General features: G+C 45.6%; 1 protein-coding gene across 7 annotated transcripts; it reads right to left on the bottom strand.

Annotated features, from left to right (window-relative positions):
* Nucleotides 1-7,513: 7,513 nt before the first annotated feature.
* On the bottom strand, nt 7,514-10,702 carry LOC123440238 (protein IQ-domain 26-like). Of its 7 annotated transcripts, none has more exons than XM_045116814.1 (5): nt 10,456-10,702; nt 10,132-10,259; nt 9,739-10,049; nt 8,545-8,718; nt 7,514-8,434 (listed from the first exon to the last, which is right to left on the bottom strand). In XM_045116814.1, the coding sequence occupies exons 3-5, from the start codon at nt 10,045-10,047 to the stop codon at nt 7,778-7,780; spliced, it is 1,140 nt and encodes a 379-aa protein (XP_044972749.1). In that variant the 5' UTR covers nt 10,048-10,049; nt 10,132-10,259; nt 10,456-10,702; the 3' UTR covers nt 7,514-7,777. The 7 variants fall into 7 exon arrangements, with proteins under 7 accessions (XP_044972749.1, XP_044972751.1, XP_044972746.1 ...); XM_045116816.1 differs by having other exon boundaries at nt 10,132-10,200; XM_045116811.1 differs by having other exon boundaries at nt 10,148-10,259; nt 10,456-10,701.
* Between the last annotated feature and the right edge of the window lie 4,714 nt (nt 10,703-15,416).

The raw sequence follows: 15,416 nt of genomic DNA, 5'->3' as shown, positions 1-15,416 counted from the left end.
CCGATCTTCACGGCGTAGGATCCAACCATGGTTGGATGCGACCCGTACGTTGGGGATGGCTGATCGAAGCTACAAGAACTCCAACCCGATGTCAGAACAATTGCAGAACCACAAAACGGTACTAACCCACATAAAACGTCCGCAACCATAGAGCACGAGGTAGGGGGAACCAGAGGCTCCTTCTCGCGAATCCGAATGAAGTCACAAGAGCAAAGGTAGCAAGATCTCTCGGATCTCAAGCAGCCTTGGCTGCAAAGCTTATAGCTATTTTTGGTTTGACAAAAGACCCCTATTAAAAGATGGGGGGATGGGGTTTTATAGCTGGGACAACCCCCTTAGCTAGGTGTGAAAAGGGTTTAAAATGGTGCTGAATTCGTATGCCTCCCTTGGGTGAAGGGTAGTCAACTTGGTGAGTTATTGGAGAGCTCCTCAGAAATTCGTGAAGCATTTACCACCATGAACACCTTCCACCAAAACTTGAATATCTTGAGCCACACAACTTCAAATTATGTGAGGTTTTTGGGGTTGGAAAGTAAACTTCAAGGAGCTTCCATTGGTATATTCCAAAGGCCCCATATCTGTTCCATATGGGTGGGGCACAGCCAAAGATCAGAGGCAAAAAATCTGCAGAAAAAAGATTCACTTGAAACTTGTTTTTTCAATTTTATTCCTTCAACTCGTTTCTTCATGAGCTCATATGTTGTTGGATTCCTTCATTGTGTACCTAAGTTCAACCAACAACAATGGAGATGAAGGCACAACCATTTCATCAAGTTTATAAGATAAACTTAAGTTAGCGTTCACGTGGTCACATATAAGTTTGGCATGACTTCTTGTTATAGGTCCATCGATGGTTGGTGTAGTGTTCTTGGTCGGGATGTCCTCATCATGTTGAGTGTCTCTCATATGCATTATTGTAGACCTAACAAAATAGCCAATATTACTTTGTCTTCTCCTTTGTATAAACCGTTTCGCGGAATCCAGCTTAGTCCACGGCACACTTGCACTATTATCATTTTCACATCAATCGGTCGTGCAAGTGAAAGGAAATAATGACAATATTTCATGATGTGATCGTGGTAAAATAAGCTAGTACAAACTCTTCTTGTTTTGTGTTTTTGTAAATATGTTTAGCTCGTTTGATCTCGATTCAGTATATCATGAGTGAACATGTTTATGATGACAATTAGAGATATAACTTCTCATGCCATGCTTAAATATCTTGGAGCGGATAATGATTTATCTTATGTGTCAACATGCATTAAAATGGTTGTGATAGTATGGTATTTCCCTCAGAGTAATTCGAGCAGTTTTATTTGGCCCATGTGCAAACATGTAGTTGATTTGAAACCAATGAATCCTTCATGATGTTTAAATTCATAGTGTTTATATCCCACTCATACTTGTTTTCAATGTTAATTATTCACAATGCATGATTATGACCGTTCTCGCCCTCTAGTCGGTCGCTTCTCAACCTATTTCTAGCCTTCACCTATACTAAGTGGGAATGCTGCTGAGTGAAGTCTGTTTTAAACCTTAAGTTTATAGAGATAGTCCTAATCAAACCCTGAACTCTGAATCCCTGAAATCGATACCCTGAACTCAGTAATCCTAGTCAATCTCGACCCTCAATCTGTTATATGTTGTTTGGCACACTGGGAAAAGATGATCCTGGTTGGGATCATCTGCTACTCTCACTGACAACATTGACCCACATGGCAAACCTATCTTCTGTCCCAATCAATTCATCTTCCCCCTCCTCCCTCACACAGTGAAATAACTCCCATGAAAAAGAAAAGACACGTCAAGCCGATCTTAGGGAGGGTGCAGCTGTAGGTGGTCTCCTCGCACGCGTGTGCTTGCATTGGCCATGCTACAACCGTGGCAGCAAGACATGATCCTGCACTGCATTACACCACACCAGTATTCACCAAGGATGGTGGAGACACAAGCAACAGTGTTGCCCGTCCCACGTGTGTTCCTGCGAGATCATCCGATCTACACCCAGGCGTGTATGTGCGTGTAGTTTTCTAGTGCGAAGCTAGCTACATACTCCAAGACTCAATGAAGTTAGGCATTAGCATCTTCCTGTGCAAAACCGACGCTAGTGTATGTAGCGTATCCCGCCGGAATGCAAATGGCCGTAGCTGATTCGTACGTCGCCAACATCGGCGCCGGCCCAAGCATCCGTCATTGCTCCTGTCGTCATGCCAACGTAAAGGCTGAGAGTATACCTCGACGATGGCTCCACCGCGCTCCAGAGCGAGCATTCGTACCAGCAGGCATTGGCATGTTATCATTCACAGGGTCCAAAGGGCAATACCATTCATGGGATTTTAAAGACCAATACATATACATGTATAATAAAAGTGCAAGAAATTCTTTATATACAATGGAATATACAGGAAGGTGAGCCGCCATAGCAGGCGGTGAGATCCAGTCGGTCAGCCACGGAAACAAGGAGGAGCTTGAGCGAGGCGGACATGGGAGCTGGGCATGGGGAAGCTAGCCATCGGCATGCGCTCTGCATGGCGCAGTATAAACATTACCTGGAGACACAGCATGAGCGCTCACACCGTCCTTGATAAAGCAAGATGCGAGGGCGGTTGGGTAAAAGAATATGACATGTGGACTACTCAGTGAGAATTGTGAGACGAACCCAGCCGGAATCGACTTTTCCGGTGTGCCAAACGATTCTAGGGTTAAAATTGACCGGGATTCATGAATACAGGACATGGATTTCATGGATTAAAAGGTTAGGGTTTATTTTGGACAAGCAGTATGAATTCAAGGTTTAAAACAAACTTCACTCAATGCTGCTTGTGCATCCAAAGTCCAAAAACCAAGTTGTTCCAAACGAGTCCACCATACCCACCTATATGCGGTATTACCCTACCGTTCCAAGTGAATTTGCATGTGCCACCTCTAAATATTCAAGTAAACATTTGTTGTGTTTGCTCGTACCGCTCATGGAGCGATGGGGCGGCTAGTATCTTCTATGCTGCATGCATTATTCTCAAGATAGGCGTTTACTCGCATGTCATTGCACGAGAGAGGTTAGTAAAAAGGATGCCCAGTCCTGCATAATCAAAATTAATTAAACAAAACTCCTGGGACAGTTGATATGTTGGAGGGCATCCGTGAATTTGGCTACGATGGCTTGTGTTTGGATGGTGGAAAATGATTAAACTTTATATTTCCACTTGGGAACCGCCAATAGTGTGGTTAGCATGGAAGATACTGAAAACTCTGTCATAACATTGACATGAAAAGCACACCACCCAAAATTACAGTTCATCTATATTTTCAAAACCCCGAGCTCTGACACCTCTGCAAATCAATGCTTCCCTATGCAAAGGGCCTTTCTATTTACCTTCATGTTATTTTACTTTTTAGTCATCATCTTCTTACTAAAGCACCAGATGTGAGAGCACTATTGTCATTCTTATGCATTGAGCCCAGTTAATGTTAGAGGTGAGGATGAATGGATATTTTCTACCCTGAATTATAATGTTTAGTCGCTTCTTGAAAGTCGGAGGTGCTCTGCATTTATGTTTTCCGGTCTTTGAAATGGCTAGCGAAATACCATGTCATCATATTATATCATGATTGTTTTGACAAATTGTTGGCATGAAAGATACTTTATTATTGCTTCCTAGTTGGATATGTATTGCCATGAGTAAATATAATGTTTGATTATTATCATGGATAAGGTTATTTATGATTTATGTTGAAAACCTGAACACTAGCTAAGCATTTGTATAACGACGAGAACAAAAGAGTTTGTAAAAGTTTTCTTTTATCACTTTCAGTTTATCAACTGAATTTCTTGAGGACAAGCAATGAGTTAAGCTTGGGGGAGTTGATACGTATCGAACGTAACCACTTTTCCAAACACCTTTGTTCTGGTTTTGCCCTCTAATTTGCATGATTTGAATGGAACTAACCCTGACTGACGCTATTTTCAGCACAACTAGTGTGGCGTTATTTCTGTGCAGAAATAGAAGTTCTCGGAATCAGACGAAACTTATTGTGAATTATTTTTGGAATATATAAGAGGAATTATGGAGCAAAGTAGTACTAGAGGGGGGCTGCCTATGGGCCTCAAGGCAACCCCCCCCCCCCCCGAACGCGCCATGTTGTGTGATGGGTCCCACAAGGATCCCCCAACCCTAATTACACTCCTATAAATTCACATCTTTGGAGGAAAAAAATTAGAGAGAAGATTTCATCGTGTTTTCTCATACGGAGCCGCCGCCACCTCCTGTTCTTCCTCGGGAGGGCTGATCTAGAGTCTGTTTTGGGCTCCGAAGAGGGGGGGGTTTGTCGTTCTCTTCATCACCAACCCTTCCCCATCAACAATTCCATGATGCTCACTACTGGGAGTGAGTAATTCCTTTGTAGGCTTGCTGGATGGTGACATGATTTGGATGAGGTTGATCATGTAATCGAGTTAAGTTGATAGGGCTTGATCCCTATGCTTAATGCTTGTCACTAGGGCCCAAGTGTCATGATTTCAGATATGGACCTATTATGTTTTCTTTGAATATGAAAGTGTTTGGATCCTATCTTGCAAGTTGTATGAACCTATTAAGTGTTATGATCCGCATACCCCAAGGTGACAATAATTGGGATTCTTTACGGTAATTGCCATAGTATGAGGAGTTCAGGTATTCACCATGTGTTGGTGCTTTGTTCCGGTTCTCTATTATAAAGAGGCCTTAATATCCCTTAGTTTCCGTTAGGACCCCGCTGCAACGGGAGGGTAGGACAAAAGATGTCATGCAAGTTCTCATTGCAAGCACGTATGACAGTATAGGGAATACCTTCCTACATTATATTGATGAACTCAAGCTAGTTCTGTGTTGCTCTAGTGCGTAACTGTTACATGATGAATGTTATCCATATCTATCCATCACGGATCGAAGTGCCTACGCTTTACATATACTGAATATAGCTAAGTTACTATTGCTGCTGCTACTGTCACAACTGCTACAAAATTATTTCTATCATTGTACGCCCATTAAGTAGCGATCAAATTAAGGAAATCAATCAAACAATCCCAATACCGTGTCATCCTAAATCATGATCTTCACCAACTTGGATATTGTTCTCTCATGAAAATCGTGAGTTTTAGAGATGAGAACCATGAAAAGCAACGTCCCGAATAAGAAAACAGTCGTTACTACTATTACTTGCCACACTACTAAATCTTTGTTGCAGCGAGATATCCCAGGTGTGATTGAATCGACAACTCAACTGCTAAGGCCAATAAATATTCTTTGGCTCACCTTGTGTCAAATCAATAAATCAGGGTGAAATACTATGTGCGAAGACTGTTGCGATCCCCTAGACTTGTGGGTTATCAATGACCTAAGGTTTATCAATCTGTGGGAGGTGTAGGATGAAGATGGTCTCTCTCAAGCAACCCTGCAATCAAATACAAGAAATTTCTTGTGTTCCCAACACACCCAATACGATGGTAAATTATATAGGTGCACTAGTTCTGTGAAGGGATGGTGATGCAAGTGTAGTATGGATAGTAGAATTAGATTTTTATAATCTGAATAAATGAAAACAACGAGCTAAAAAGTAGTAAATAGTCAGAAAAACGATATATAAATGCTTATAAACAAGGCCTAGGGTTCATACTTTGACTAGTGCAATATCTCACCAATGCTAACATAGTAGAATCATATGGTCATCCCTCAACATGCAACCAAGAATCACTCCAAAGTTCCTATTAGCGAAGGACATAATAAGAAGTTGTTGTAGGCAGTGAACCACCTCAAAGTTATTCTTTCCAATCAATCTTTTGGGCTATTACTATCGGTGTCACAAACAGCCCTAGAGTTCATACTAGAATAACACCTATGATACATATCAATCAACCCTAATGTCACCTAGATACTCCAATGTCACCTCAAGTATCCATGGGTTAATTATTCGATATGCATCAAACAATTTCACAGTCATCATATTCGATCCAACACAAAGAACTTCAAGGTGTACCCCATGATTTCTATCGAATAAAGTAGGACAAGATCGTGTATCAACCCCTATGCAGAAATTACCCCATTGTTACCACGGGAATTCGCAAGTTGAGTACCCAGGCATACATCAAGTGATCTCAAATCCAATATTCAATCTGACATAACAAAATCTCAAAGGGAAAGATTTAATTCATCACATCAAGATAGCACGGGACAACCACCATATGATACAACTATATTTAACAAAGCCCGCGATACATCAAGATCGTGCCATCTCAAGAACATGAGAGAGAGAGAAAGAGAGATTAAACACATAGCTACTGGTACATACCCTTAGCCCCGAGGGTGAACTACTCCCTCCTCATCATGGCCTCCGCCGGGATGATGAAGATGGCCATCGGAGATGATTTCCCCCTCCGACAGGGTACTGGAAAGGCTCGAGATGGGATTTTCTTCGATAGAGAGAGTTGTGAAGGCAGAGCGAAGAGTTCTAGGTTAATTTTCGAGTGGATTTTTAGGAATTTTTAGCATTGGAATCATGTCCTCGTATGTGTGGTGCTTGAGCGGATGGCAGCAGTACTTCTTCGAGTTTATCTTCTAGATTCCGACCCTGCTCTAGTTCATGTCATCTCCTTGAGGTTGTGAGGTTACTTTAGGTGATGAGGTTATGGTTTCTCGTCATGTGATTAGATTTTATGTCTAGTGCTTCACATCTATGTAGTGGCGGATTTGGAACTTGACCAACATGGGGCAATATTACAAAGAGTAGAATTTTTTTTGTCAAGACATATTACAAATAGTTAATAGAATACTCAATATACATATGAATGCACTAGTATAAAAAATCTGCAAATTGTTTGTGGGGACCATCCCCAAATGACCTCACCCCTAGATCCGCTAGTGCATCTATGCAAGGGTTCAATAGCGATGAGTACGGCTCCAGGACACTGGTTTCTAGGGACACGTGTACGAAGACCTTTCGGATGTCGTCGACAAGGTCAATCCGGCATAGGTAGGGGAGCGGCGATATCGACGCGTCGGTGGCTCGTTCTGACAGCAGCAGTGACATGGAATATCCATATAATTTTTATTATGTTTGAGATGCTTTAAGAATCCGATGAAATTTGACAACAGATTTGGATCATTTTTAAAAACAAAAAAACAAAAAAAAACAGGTGTTTGCTAGGAGACATCTGTCACGCTTCCTTGCGTCTTGCCATGAAGCAGTAACGCTGCAAATCCTGAAGTCTTGCAAGCTTTTGGTACAATAACTACTACGAAACTGACGTTTCAACGATCATCGAGTACGCTTTCACATTGAGTCGCTGCCACTGTCGGATCGTGTGTCGATCAGCGGGTTCGGTGCTTGCCGTCAGATCACTTCAGCATCGTTAGCACTGGAGCTAAATAACTCCAGCGTCAAACCAATCCTGCTGTCCTCTTGGAGAAAACATGGCGCGTAAAACTACACGTTCGGGGCAGGACAAAAACATCAATGCGGGCACTGCTAAGCCACTGTGTAATTCTGCGCTTCATTTTATTTACCTTGTTCTATTGCCTGTGCTCCATTGATGTCGTACACCTTCAGGCTCACACACTACTTAAATACTGTATGTCTTAGCTTGTAGTAACACTTTAGCAGCTACTGTAGATGTCATCAATCAAGAAAGAAAATTTAGCAACTAAGCATGTACAAAATTCAGAGACTATCCAGCAATTTGCAGCTACTGCCATCTTACACCACCGTCCGGTCCGGTCCGTCTCCACCTTGATAGATCAGACGATCACCACATCCTGTCCAAGTAATAATCTCTGGCCGCGTCGTCGCTGAGGTCGGAGCAGCGCGCGCGGGTGGCGTCCGAGGAGTGGAAGCAGAGGCCGCCATGCTGCGTCCGCGTGCACGTCGACTTCCTCGGCACAGCATCCCGCTGTGTCAGGCTCGCCCTCGGCGCCTCGGCCGGCTGCCTGGGCGCGCTCTGGCACCGCAGCCTCGCCGCCGACGAGGCAGTGCCCGCCATGTAGCGCGGGCTCGCAAGCAGGTCCCGGTGCCAGAGCGGCCGCGCCGCCAGCCCGTCCACGCTCTTGGCAGGCGAGTCGTACGCGTACGGCGCGTCGGGCCCGCTGAAGCGGGGCGTGTTCTGCGCCGTCTTGGCGTGCCTGACGGGCTCGCGCTCACGCCGGGTGGACACTCGCGGGGGCTGCTTGACGGACCGCGGCGAGATCGGCGGGGCCAGGTCCGGCGTGAGGCGGCCCGACGAGCGATCGGCGGCGTACCGGCCGCTCACGATACGGCTGGAACGGGAGCGGAGGTGGCACGTGTCCATCTCCACGATCCGCGGACTGCGCTCGTAGTTGGAGTCCGTGCTGTCGGACAGCCTCCGCCGGTGCCCCGGCTTCGCCGGCGGCGTCCTCATCCTGGCATCCTGCGCGATGATCCTCTCCTGCATTGCGAAAAACACACCGTAGCAAACATATCAAACTCAAGATTCATCATCCGTCGACTCGTGATCGTTGATCAGCACGAACGAAGAGTTGAAACTCCGGGCCTGACCTGTTCCATGGATTTCCGGTAGGAGGCGCTCTTGAAGGCGCGGGAATCGGCCTGCAGCCGCATGAGCGCCTGCAACCTGTGCAGGGTCGTGGCCGCCTGCTTCCTCACGAGGTAGCCTCGGACCAGGGCCTGCAGCTTGACGAGTGATCTCAGAGCGCGAAGCGCCTTCCTAGCCTGAAGCCAATATAATCACAGATTCAAACTTCAACTGAAACAACTTGCATTATGCCAAGGAGTAAAGAACCGTATTCAGACGAATAAGCTCATGTCACACTGCGTAATCAGTAACCACTGCACTGACGCTGAACCAACATAAAGCTTATTATAAAGAGAAGTCGCTGCTGAAGGCCCGAAGCAGGAGTAAAGAACTGCGCAGCCGATCAAGATCAACGTGCATACTTTGCACAGAAACAGAGGAAGAGTTAACAACTAACAACTGTCCATTATGGAAAGGGACATGACGAGCAGTGACATCACATACAGCGAAGTTTAGCCAACTAAGCCCAACATATAGTACAAAACGAACTGACGGGTGTGGCATAAACGGTGCGAACATATCCACTAAAATAATTGATGGGAGGATCTGCATCGTTAACGGCCCTGTTTGGATACTCTAACTTAGCTAGTGGTTAGAGTTAGTTTCTAGCTCATGACTAACCCTAAACTAACTCTAGCCAAATAGGTGTTTGGATGGAAGGGTTAAATTGACAATAGATGCACTTTATGGAAAGAGAAAAGTGATTTTTTAATGAGCCCCATAAGAACTATCTCCAATTAGCATCTCTTGGTTGGTGGGAGAGAGAGACAAAAATATTTTTTAATGAACCACATGAGTACTAGCTCCAATTAGCACCTTTTTGATGGGATAGTTTTTTGGATGGGATAGATGCAACTAGCTTCAATCTAACCCTTATGTTTGGATACTTTAAGGCTAGTTGAACCAAACTAGCTCAAACTAACTCTAGCCCATAGATCCAAACAGGACCAACGTCAGAATCCTAGCGCACACTGGGAGTCTGGGACTGTTCAAGCCATTTCGGCACGCCGAAAAACACGAAATGATGCACATAATCGAAGTGAACTTGTACACGCACGCGATCAGCACTCACTCGGCAGTATCTCAACCAACTTATACATAGATGACGTGCGATAGATAGATGGATGAAATCACAAGGATGATGATGAAGGTCATACCAGGTAGCCTCTGAAAGCTTTCTGAATCAGGACGGCCGCGGTCTCCTCGCGCGCTCCCACCTGCTCGCCGCCAGCACAGCGGCATGGCTTCACCCGCGACGGCTCCAGCGCGGCGGCGATAGCCTCGGAAGGCCGCTTCCCGGCGTCAACCCCGCTCTTCCTCTGCTTCACGAAGCTCCATCTCTTGGTGGACTCCTTGACCGCCGCAGTGTCATGCCAGTCGGGCGCGGCATGGATGTCCTTGCCGCCTCCATGCGCCTCCTTCCTGCCTGTGAGCAGCCTCTTGAGCCACCTCATGGCACGCCCCATCTCTGCGGACACGAACGAACGCAAGGGAGAAGAAGAAGCTAGCGCGTCAACGCAACCGAACGCCAGTAAGATGAAGAATCTTACAAGAAGAGGGCAGTACTTGGCCCACTATGCCCGAGAGCACGGCGCACAGAGCTTCCAGGGCTCCGAGACCTGAGTTGAGTCGAGAGAAAATGAGCTTTTGGGGATAGACCAGCAACAGAAGGAGAAACCTAGAGGAAGGAAGAAACACAGCGAGGGCTTATATACAGCTTGTCGACTCCGTACGCGACATCACGGCTCGCAGCCATTAAATTAAAATGGAAAAGGGAAGGGCGATTTGTACTCGGCGAAATCATTGGAGAAAGAAATGAAGGGCACAGAGAGAGGGAGAACGCTTTAATTTCGAGAGGAAAGGCACGAGATTACCTGCGGTTGCGGGGCAGGTAAGGGAAGGGAGAGAGAGCAGCGGCAAAAGATGGAAAGGCCGGTGGCCGGAGCGGGGCGGCGAAGTTTACGTGAGTCGAGTCCAGCCAGCCAGCCCACAACCGGAAACTTTGCAGCGCATCAACCTCGAACGGGTAACCGAAGCGGCGGCGAGCGGATTACTCCTACGGCTCCAGCGGGCGGGGAGGGAGAGGGATAGGTGGGAGCCGGACTGACGCGTGGGCCTCGGCAGTCGGCACCACCAGATCACGAAGAAGACTAGTAGCGCCACCGCCGAGCGCGCGCGCGCAAGCCAACAAATGCGCGGGCAAGAACAGAAGACCGCCTCAACTCGATCGCGTACATGCGACAGCAGCAGTACCGACCTGCACGAGTGAAACAACGGCAAGCCGCCGTTGATGAGGCATGCAACCTGGCAGTACACGGCAATGCACAAGCACAATCATTCACTCACGACCGCCTCCAAAATGGATCGGTCGGGATTCGGGACCATGCCACTCATGCAGCATGGACGTGGGTACGTACGTACGTACGTGCATGGACGGCCTCTTATGTTTCTTGGAACACTTGTTCGGCGACGGTGCACCCGGGATGAATGGAGGAATGCCCTCCACGAGATGAGGCAGGATAAAATATTGCGGTTTGGGAGAAATGGAGTAGTACGTAGCATCAGGAGGTGGGTACGGACACCGGGGGTGTAGCGGATCGCGGCGCTGCAGGCTTGTGCGTTTCCACTGTTTCGCCAACAGAACGGAGCAGAACGGGAGAGGGATCCACAGTTGCCGTCAACGTCACTGCTCGATCTGGACTCGTCCCAGGGACCACGGACGAAGCGGCCAAACTTACTCCTACTCGATCCGGATCCCTTCGCGGAATGGAGCAGAGTGGGGCTAGTCCTACCGTGAATTTCGTAGCTGCTCGATCTGGACTCATGGCTATCAGCGCGGTCAGTAACAACGCTCTGCCCTGCGCCTCACGATTTAGTTCGTGGCCCTAACGTGTGCTGTGTGGCTCATCATCTTCACTCACACCATGACAATGCATGGACATTCTCGGTTTCTACGGGGTGGTCAGTTTCTTCTCTTGTTCCCGGGAGCTTCAGGCGGCGTGGAAAGATAGTACCAGCTCGTCGCTATCAGTTCTTCTGTGCAGCTTTTAAGTGCGACATGCGCCGAAGTTTGATCTTGGCTACTTTAATGTAGAGTCCGACTGGACTAAAATTTTACAAGCAAAGAACCCTTTTTAAACTATCATGAGGGGGCATACAGAAAATATATCTTCAGTTTCATTACTTGAATGAAACCAAAGTAACAGGAAAACAAAATGCCAAACACGTTCAACGAGATCAAATTCATACTTATTACAGCTCAATGGCGATAACACATGATTGACTTCGATGATGGTGTTTCTTGAATAAATGACCTCGAGCTCTGGAGTTAAAATCTAAGTTTGACCCGAGTTAGTTATAGAGCCTCAGAGTGATGATGTTATTGTGTCGTCAACTTGTTGAAGACATTGCTTGAATATGACCGAACCAGTTCTTCAGGATGAAAACCTAGACTCTAACATCGCATATGGTCTTTTCTTTTTTCCTCGTGTAGGCATAACTTTGGTCTTAGACGACTTGGCCATTTGCTCGCAAGTGTGTAGGGGGGAGGGGGTGTGAGTGTGTGTGTGTGTGCGCGCGTGCGCTTGTGTCTTACCTTTGCAGAGACGGGATGTGTGCTCATTCTTGTTATCCACTTGATACTTCATTTTAAGTAATAAATTCATCATTTGCCAAAAAATACAACTCAATGGCATAACTAGAGCGTCAACTAAAGCTAAAATATGGGAACTAAAAGGAAGGAACACAAATTGAAGAATTGGCATACAAATGTAGGCCCTCAGGTGAGAGGTGCGAGTGGCACCTTCACACATAATAAATAGAGTTGAGTATATCTAATACTCGGCGAAGCCCATATTACCTTTGGCGGCGTGTCGATCAAGTGTTGCACTCGACTTATAGTATCCAACTTAATTTTGAACGATCCAGGCTTTGTAAGTTGAGTGTAAAACCATGGTTCTCGGCAAAGAAAACAGTATGACGGCCGGCGGCCTCTGACGACGATGCCACGTGGTAGCTCTCTGAGCCGAGACTATGGCTAAGCCATGTGGCCCGCATGCCCCACAGTTTACTCCCTCCGTTCCTTAATATAAGTCTTTTTGAACATTTCACTAGAGGGCTACATACGAAGCAAAATAGATGAATATATACTCTAAATTATGTCTATATACATCCGTATGTAGTTCTTTTAGTAAAATCTCTTAAAAAACTTATATTTAGGAACGAAGGGAGTATGACCTAAGCCGTGTGTCACTCTCGATGCATGGTGCATGTATAAGCCTTCGTCTGTTATGACTACCTTTATTTCTTTCCACTTGCATTCCAACCTTCGTGATGATGTCTCTATGGGTTTTATCAAACTTATTTCCTTTCTTGAACTACTCTTGTATTGTAAGCTAAGAGCTTCAGTTCGCTAAAGTCGGGCATACGCTTTCTTGCTATAGAAAAGATAACAGTAGAAGGAGCATAAGGAGCAGTAAGACTCTAAGCTTGGGATGCCCAAGGCAAACCAAGGTAATAGTCAAAAAAGACTCAAGCGTTTAAGTTTGGGATACCCCGAAAGCCATCCCCTCTTTCGTGTTTAAAACTGTCGGTATATCTTATACGAAGCTATATTTTAATTCGTCACATAAATGTGTTTTACTTGGAGCGGCATTTGCTTTTGTTGTGCTTTTCATATTGTTATTTGTAATCATGTTTTTTAATAAAAGTGTCAAGGTTTGCCTTTAGGAAAAAAACTTGTGTTGTACTGTTTGAATTTGCATATTTTACAGGAACGTGGAAAATTCTGAAATTTTTATAAAATGTTCCCATACAAATTTGTTATTACGTCCTAATTTTTCAGAATTTATTTAGTTCCGTAAGTATACTTTTGGAGTTAACTACTACAGATTATTTTGTTAATACAAAGTGTTGTCATAGTTTTGTTATTTGCTTAACCTAGAGTTTCATGGCTTATTGTCACAACCAATTTTTTTGCTCTCCCTCTCATTCATACACGAAACCCACGCGTCAAGGTTGCCCCCAACCTCCACAAATGTCGCGCGGGCCACGCGCCCACAATCCTGAACACGCTTGTGCCCATTTTGCCCCACTCGCACACTCTAGCCACCCCAAGCTCCACCACGAGCACGCTGTCTCCACCAATGACCAAAACACTAACAACCAAATTCCGGCCACCACAGCCACCGTGGAGGCCATCCGGCAACACGAACCGAACACCCACTCCACGGCGAGCCTCTTGGACATCTTTGTTGACCCCGAGGCCCTCTGCAACCCCAAGTTTGTCAGAGCCCGAACTCAGCCCCGCCGTCTTCGACGCCCCGGTGAGCCTTGTCGTCCATTTGGACGCGTGTCATGTCCGTCTTGATCGTTGCGACCCCGTGCACCCCGTGTAATAGCCTGGCTTAATAAGGATGATAGAGTACTCATATCAATAAGGAATTCCTTCTTTTCGAGGGACCCATTCTAAAAGAACTTCCAAGCTAAGCATGCTAAGCTTGGAGTAGTTTCACGATGGGTGACCGACCAGGAACAAGCTCAATAGTTTCGGGATGGGTGACCGACCGGGAAGTTGCTCCCGGGTGTGCACGAGTGAGGACAAAGTGTGTAGGAAAGACTAGTGTTGATCTACAAGGATAATCTAGATCTCGCGAGGAGTAATGACCACTGACAAGTGTGTCTGGGGCGTTACAACTTGGTATTAGAGCCGACTCCTGCGGTTACACAAATTTTTGGAAAAAGGTGCGCTTTCATGTTGTTCATGACATTTGTGACCCATCGTGACACACGACATGTCACATCTACCAAACTGGACGCACAAACGTATATGCCAACGGGGAACATTTTTGTGGTTCGACGAGGACGATAATTTCTCTTAGTGGGGGTGTATGTAATAGCATCGTTTAGTAGGGATGATAGACTGCTCATATCAATAAGGATTATCTTCTTTTTCGGGAGCCCATTCAGAAAAAACTCCAAAGTTAAGCATGTTTAGGTTGGAGTAGTTTGACGATGGGTGACCGACATGAAAGTTGTTCCCGGGTGTGCACGAGTAAGGACAAATGCGCAAGAAAGACTAGTGTTGATGTGAGGCTACTCTACATCCCTCCAAGAATAATGACCACCGACAAGTGTGTCCGAGACGTTACAATTTGGCCCGCCACATTTCACGCAGGTTCGAGCACGTCGTCGACACCCGAGACATGCAACTCTAGCGAGCCTCCCCGACGTCGTCTCCATCACCCCGAGCCTCACCGGCACCATCATCGACCACTGCGTCCACCCGTGCCCTCGAAGCAACCCGATACCCCTTGGAATGCCCTCCACATCCACGCCCGACCCAACGCTGCCGTTCACCGCCGCGTACAGGTCACCGGCTGTGAAATCTCTCGTGAGGACCTAACCCTAGCCCTTGTTCAAATCGTGGTCGTCCGATCTAGATCTAGAGCGGAGAGTGTTCAAAATTAGCCAAAACGTTGTCCAACTAATTGTTTAATTAAATCAAAATTGTAGTTTTGTATAAAAGCCCCTCAAACTTAGTATTATCTTAACTGATTATACAAAGATCCAAATTCAATAACTATTTTTGCAAATGAATCCATATGAAATGTAGTTTTGGAATAATTTTAAAAGAAAAAAAAAATCAAATTTGAGCTTTTCGAATATGAATTTCAAATAGAGTCATTCAAATACTAAAGAGACCATGACTTTTAATTTACAAATCCAAATGAGTCGATTCTTTTTGCATACTGGAACTAATGTAATGTAGTTCAATTTAGGTGAATTTTAAAATATAAAATTTATTAAAATATTTTCTAAAAAACTTATAAACTCT

This window comes from Hordeum vulgare, chromosome 3H, assembly GCF_904849725.1.
Source record: "Hordeum vulgare subsp. vulgare chromosome 3H, MorexV3_pseudomolecules_assembly, whole genome shotgun sequence".
Classification (NCBI taxonomy): domain Eukaryota; kingdom Viridiplantae; phylum Streptophyta; class Magnoliopsida; order Poales; family Poaceae; genus Hordeum; species Hordeum vulgare.
This window is presented reverse-complemented; position numbering and strand designations above follow the sequence as displayed.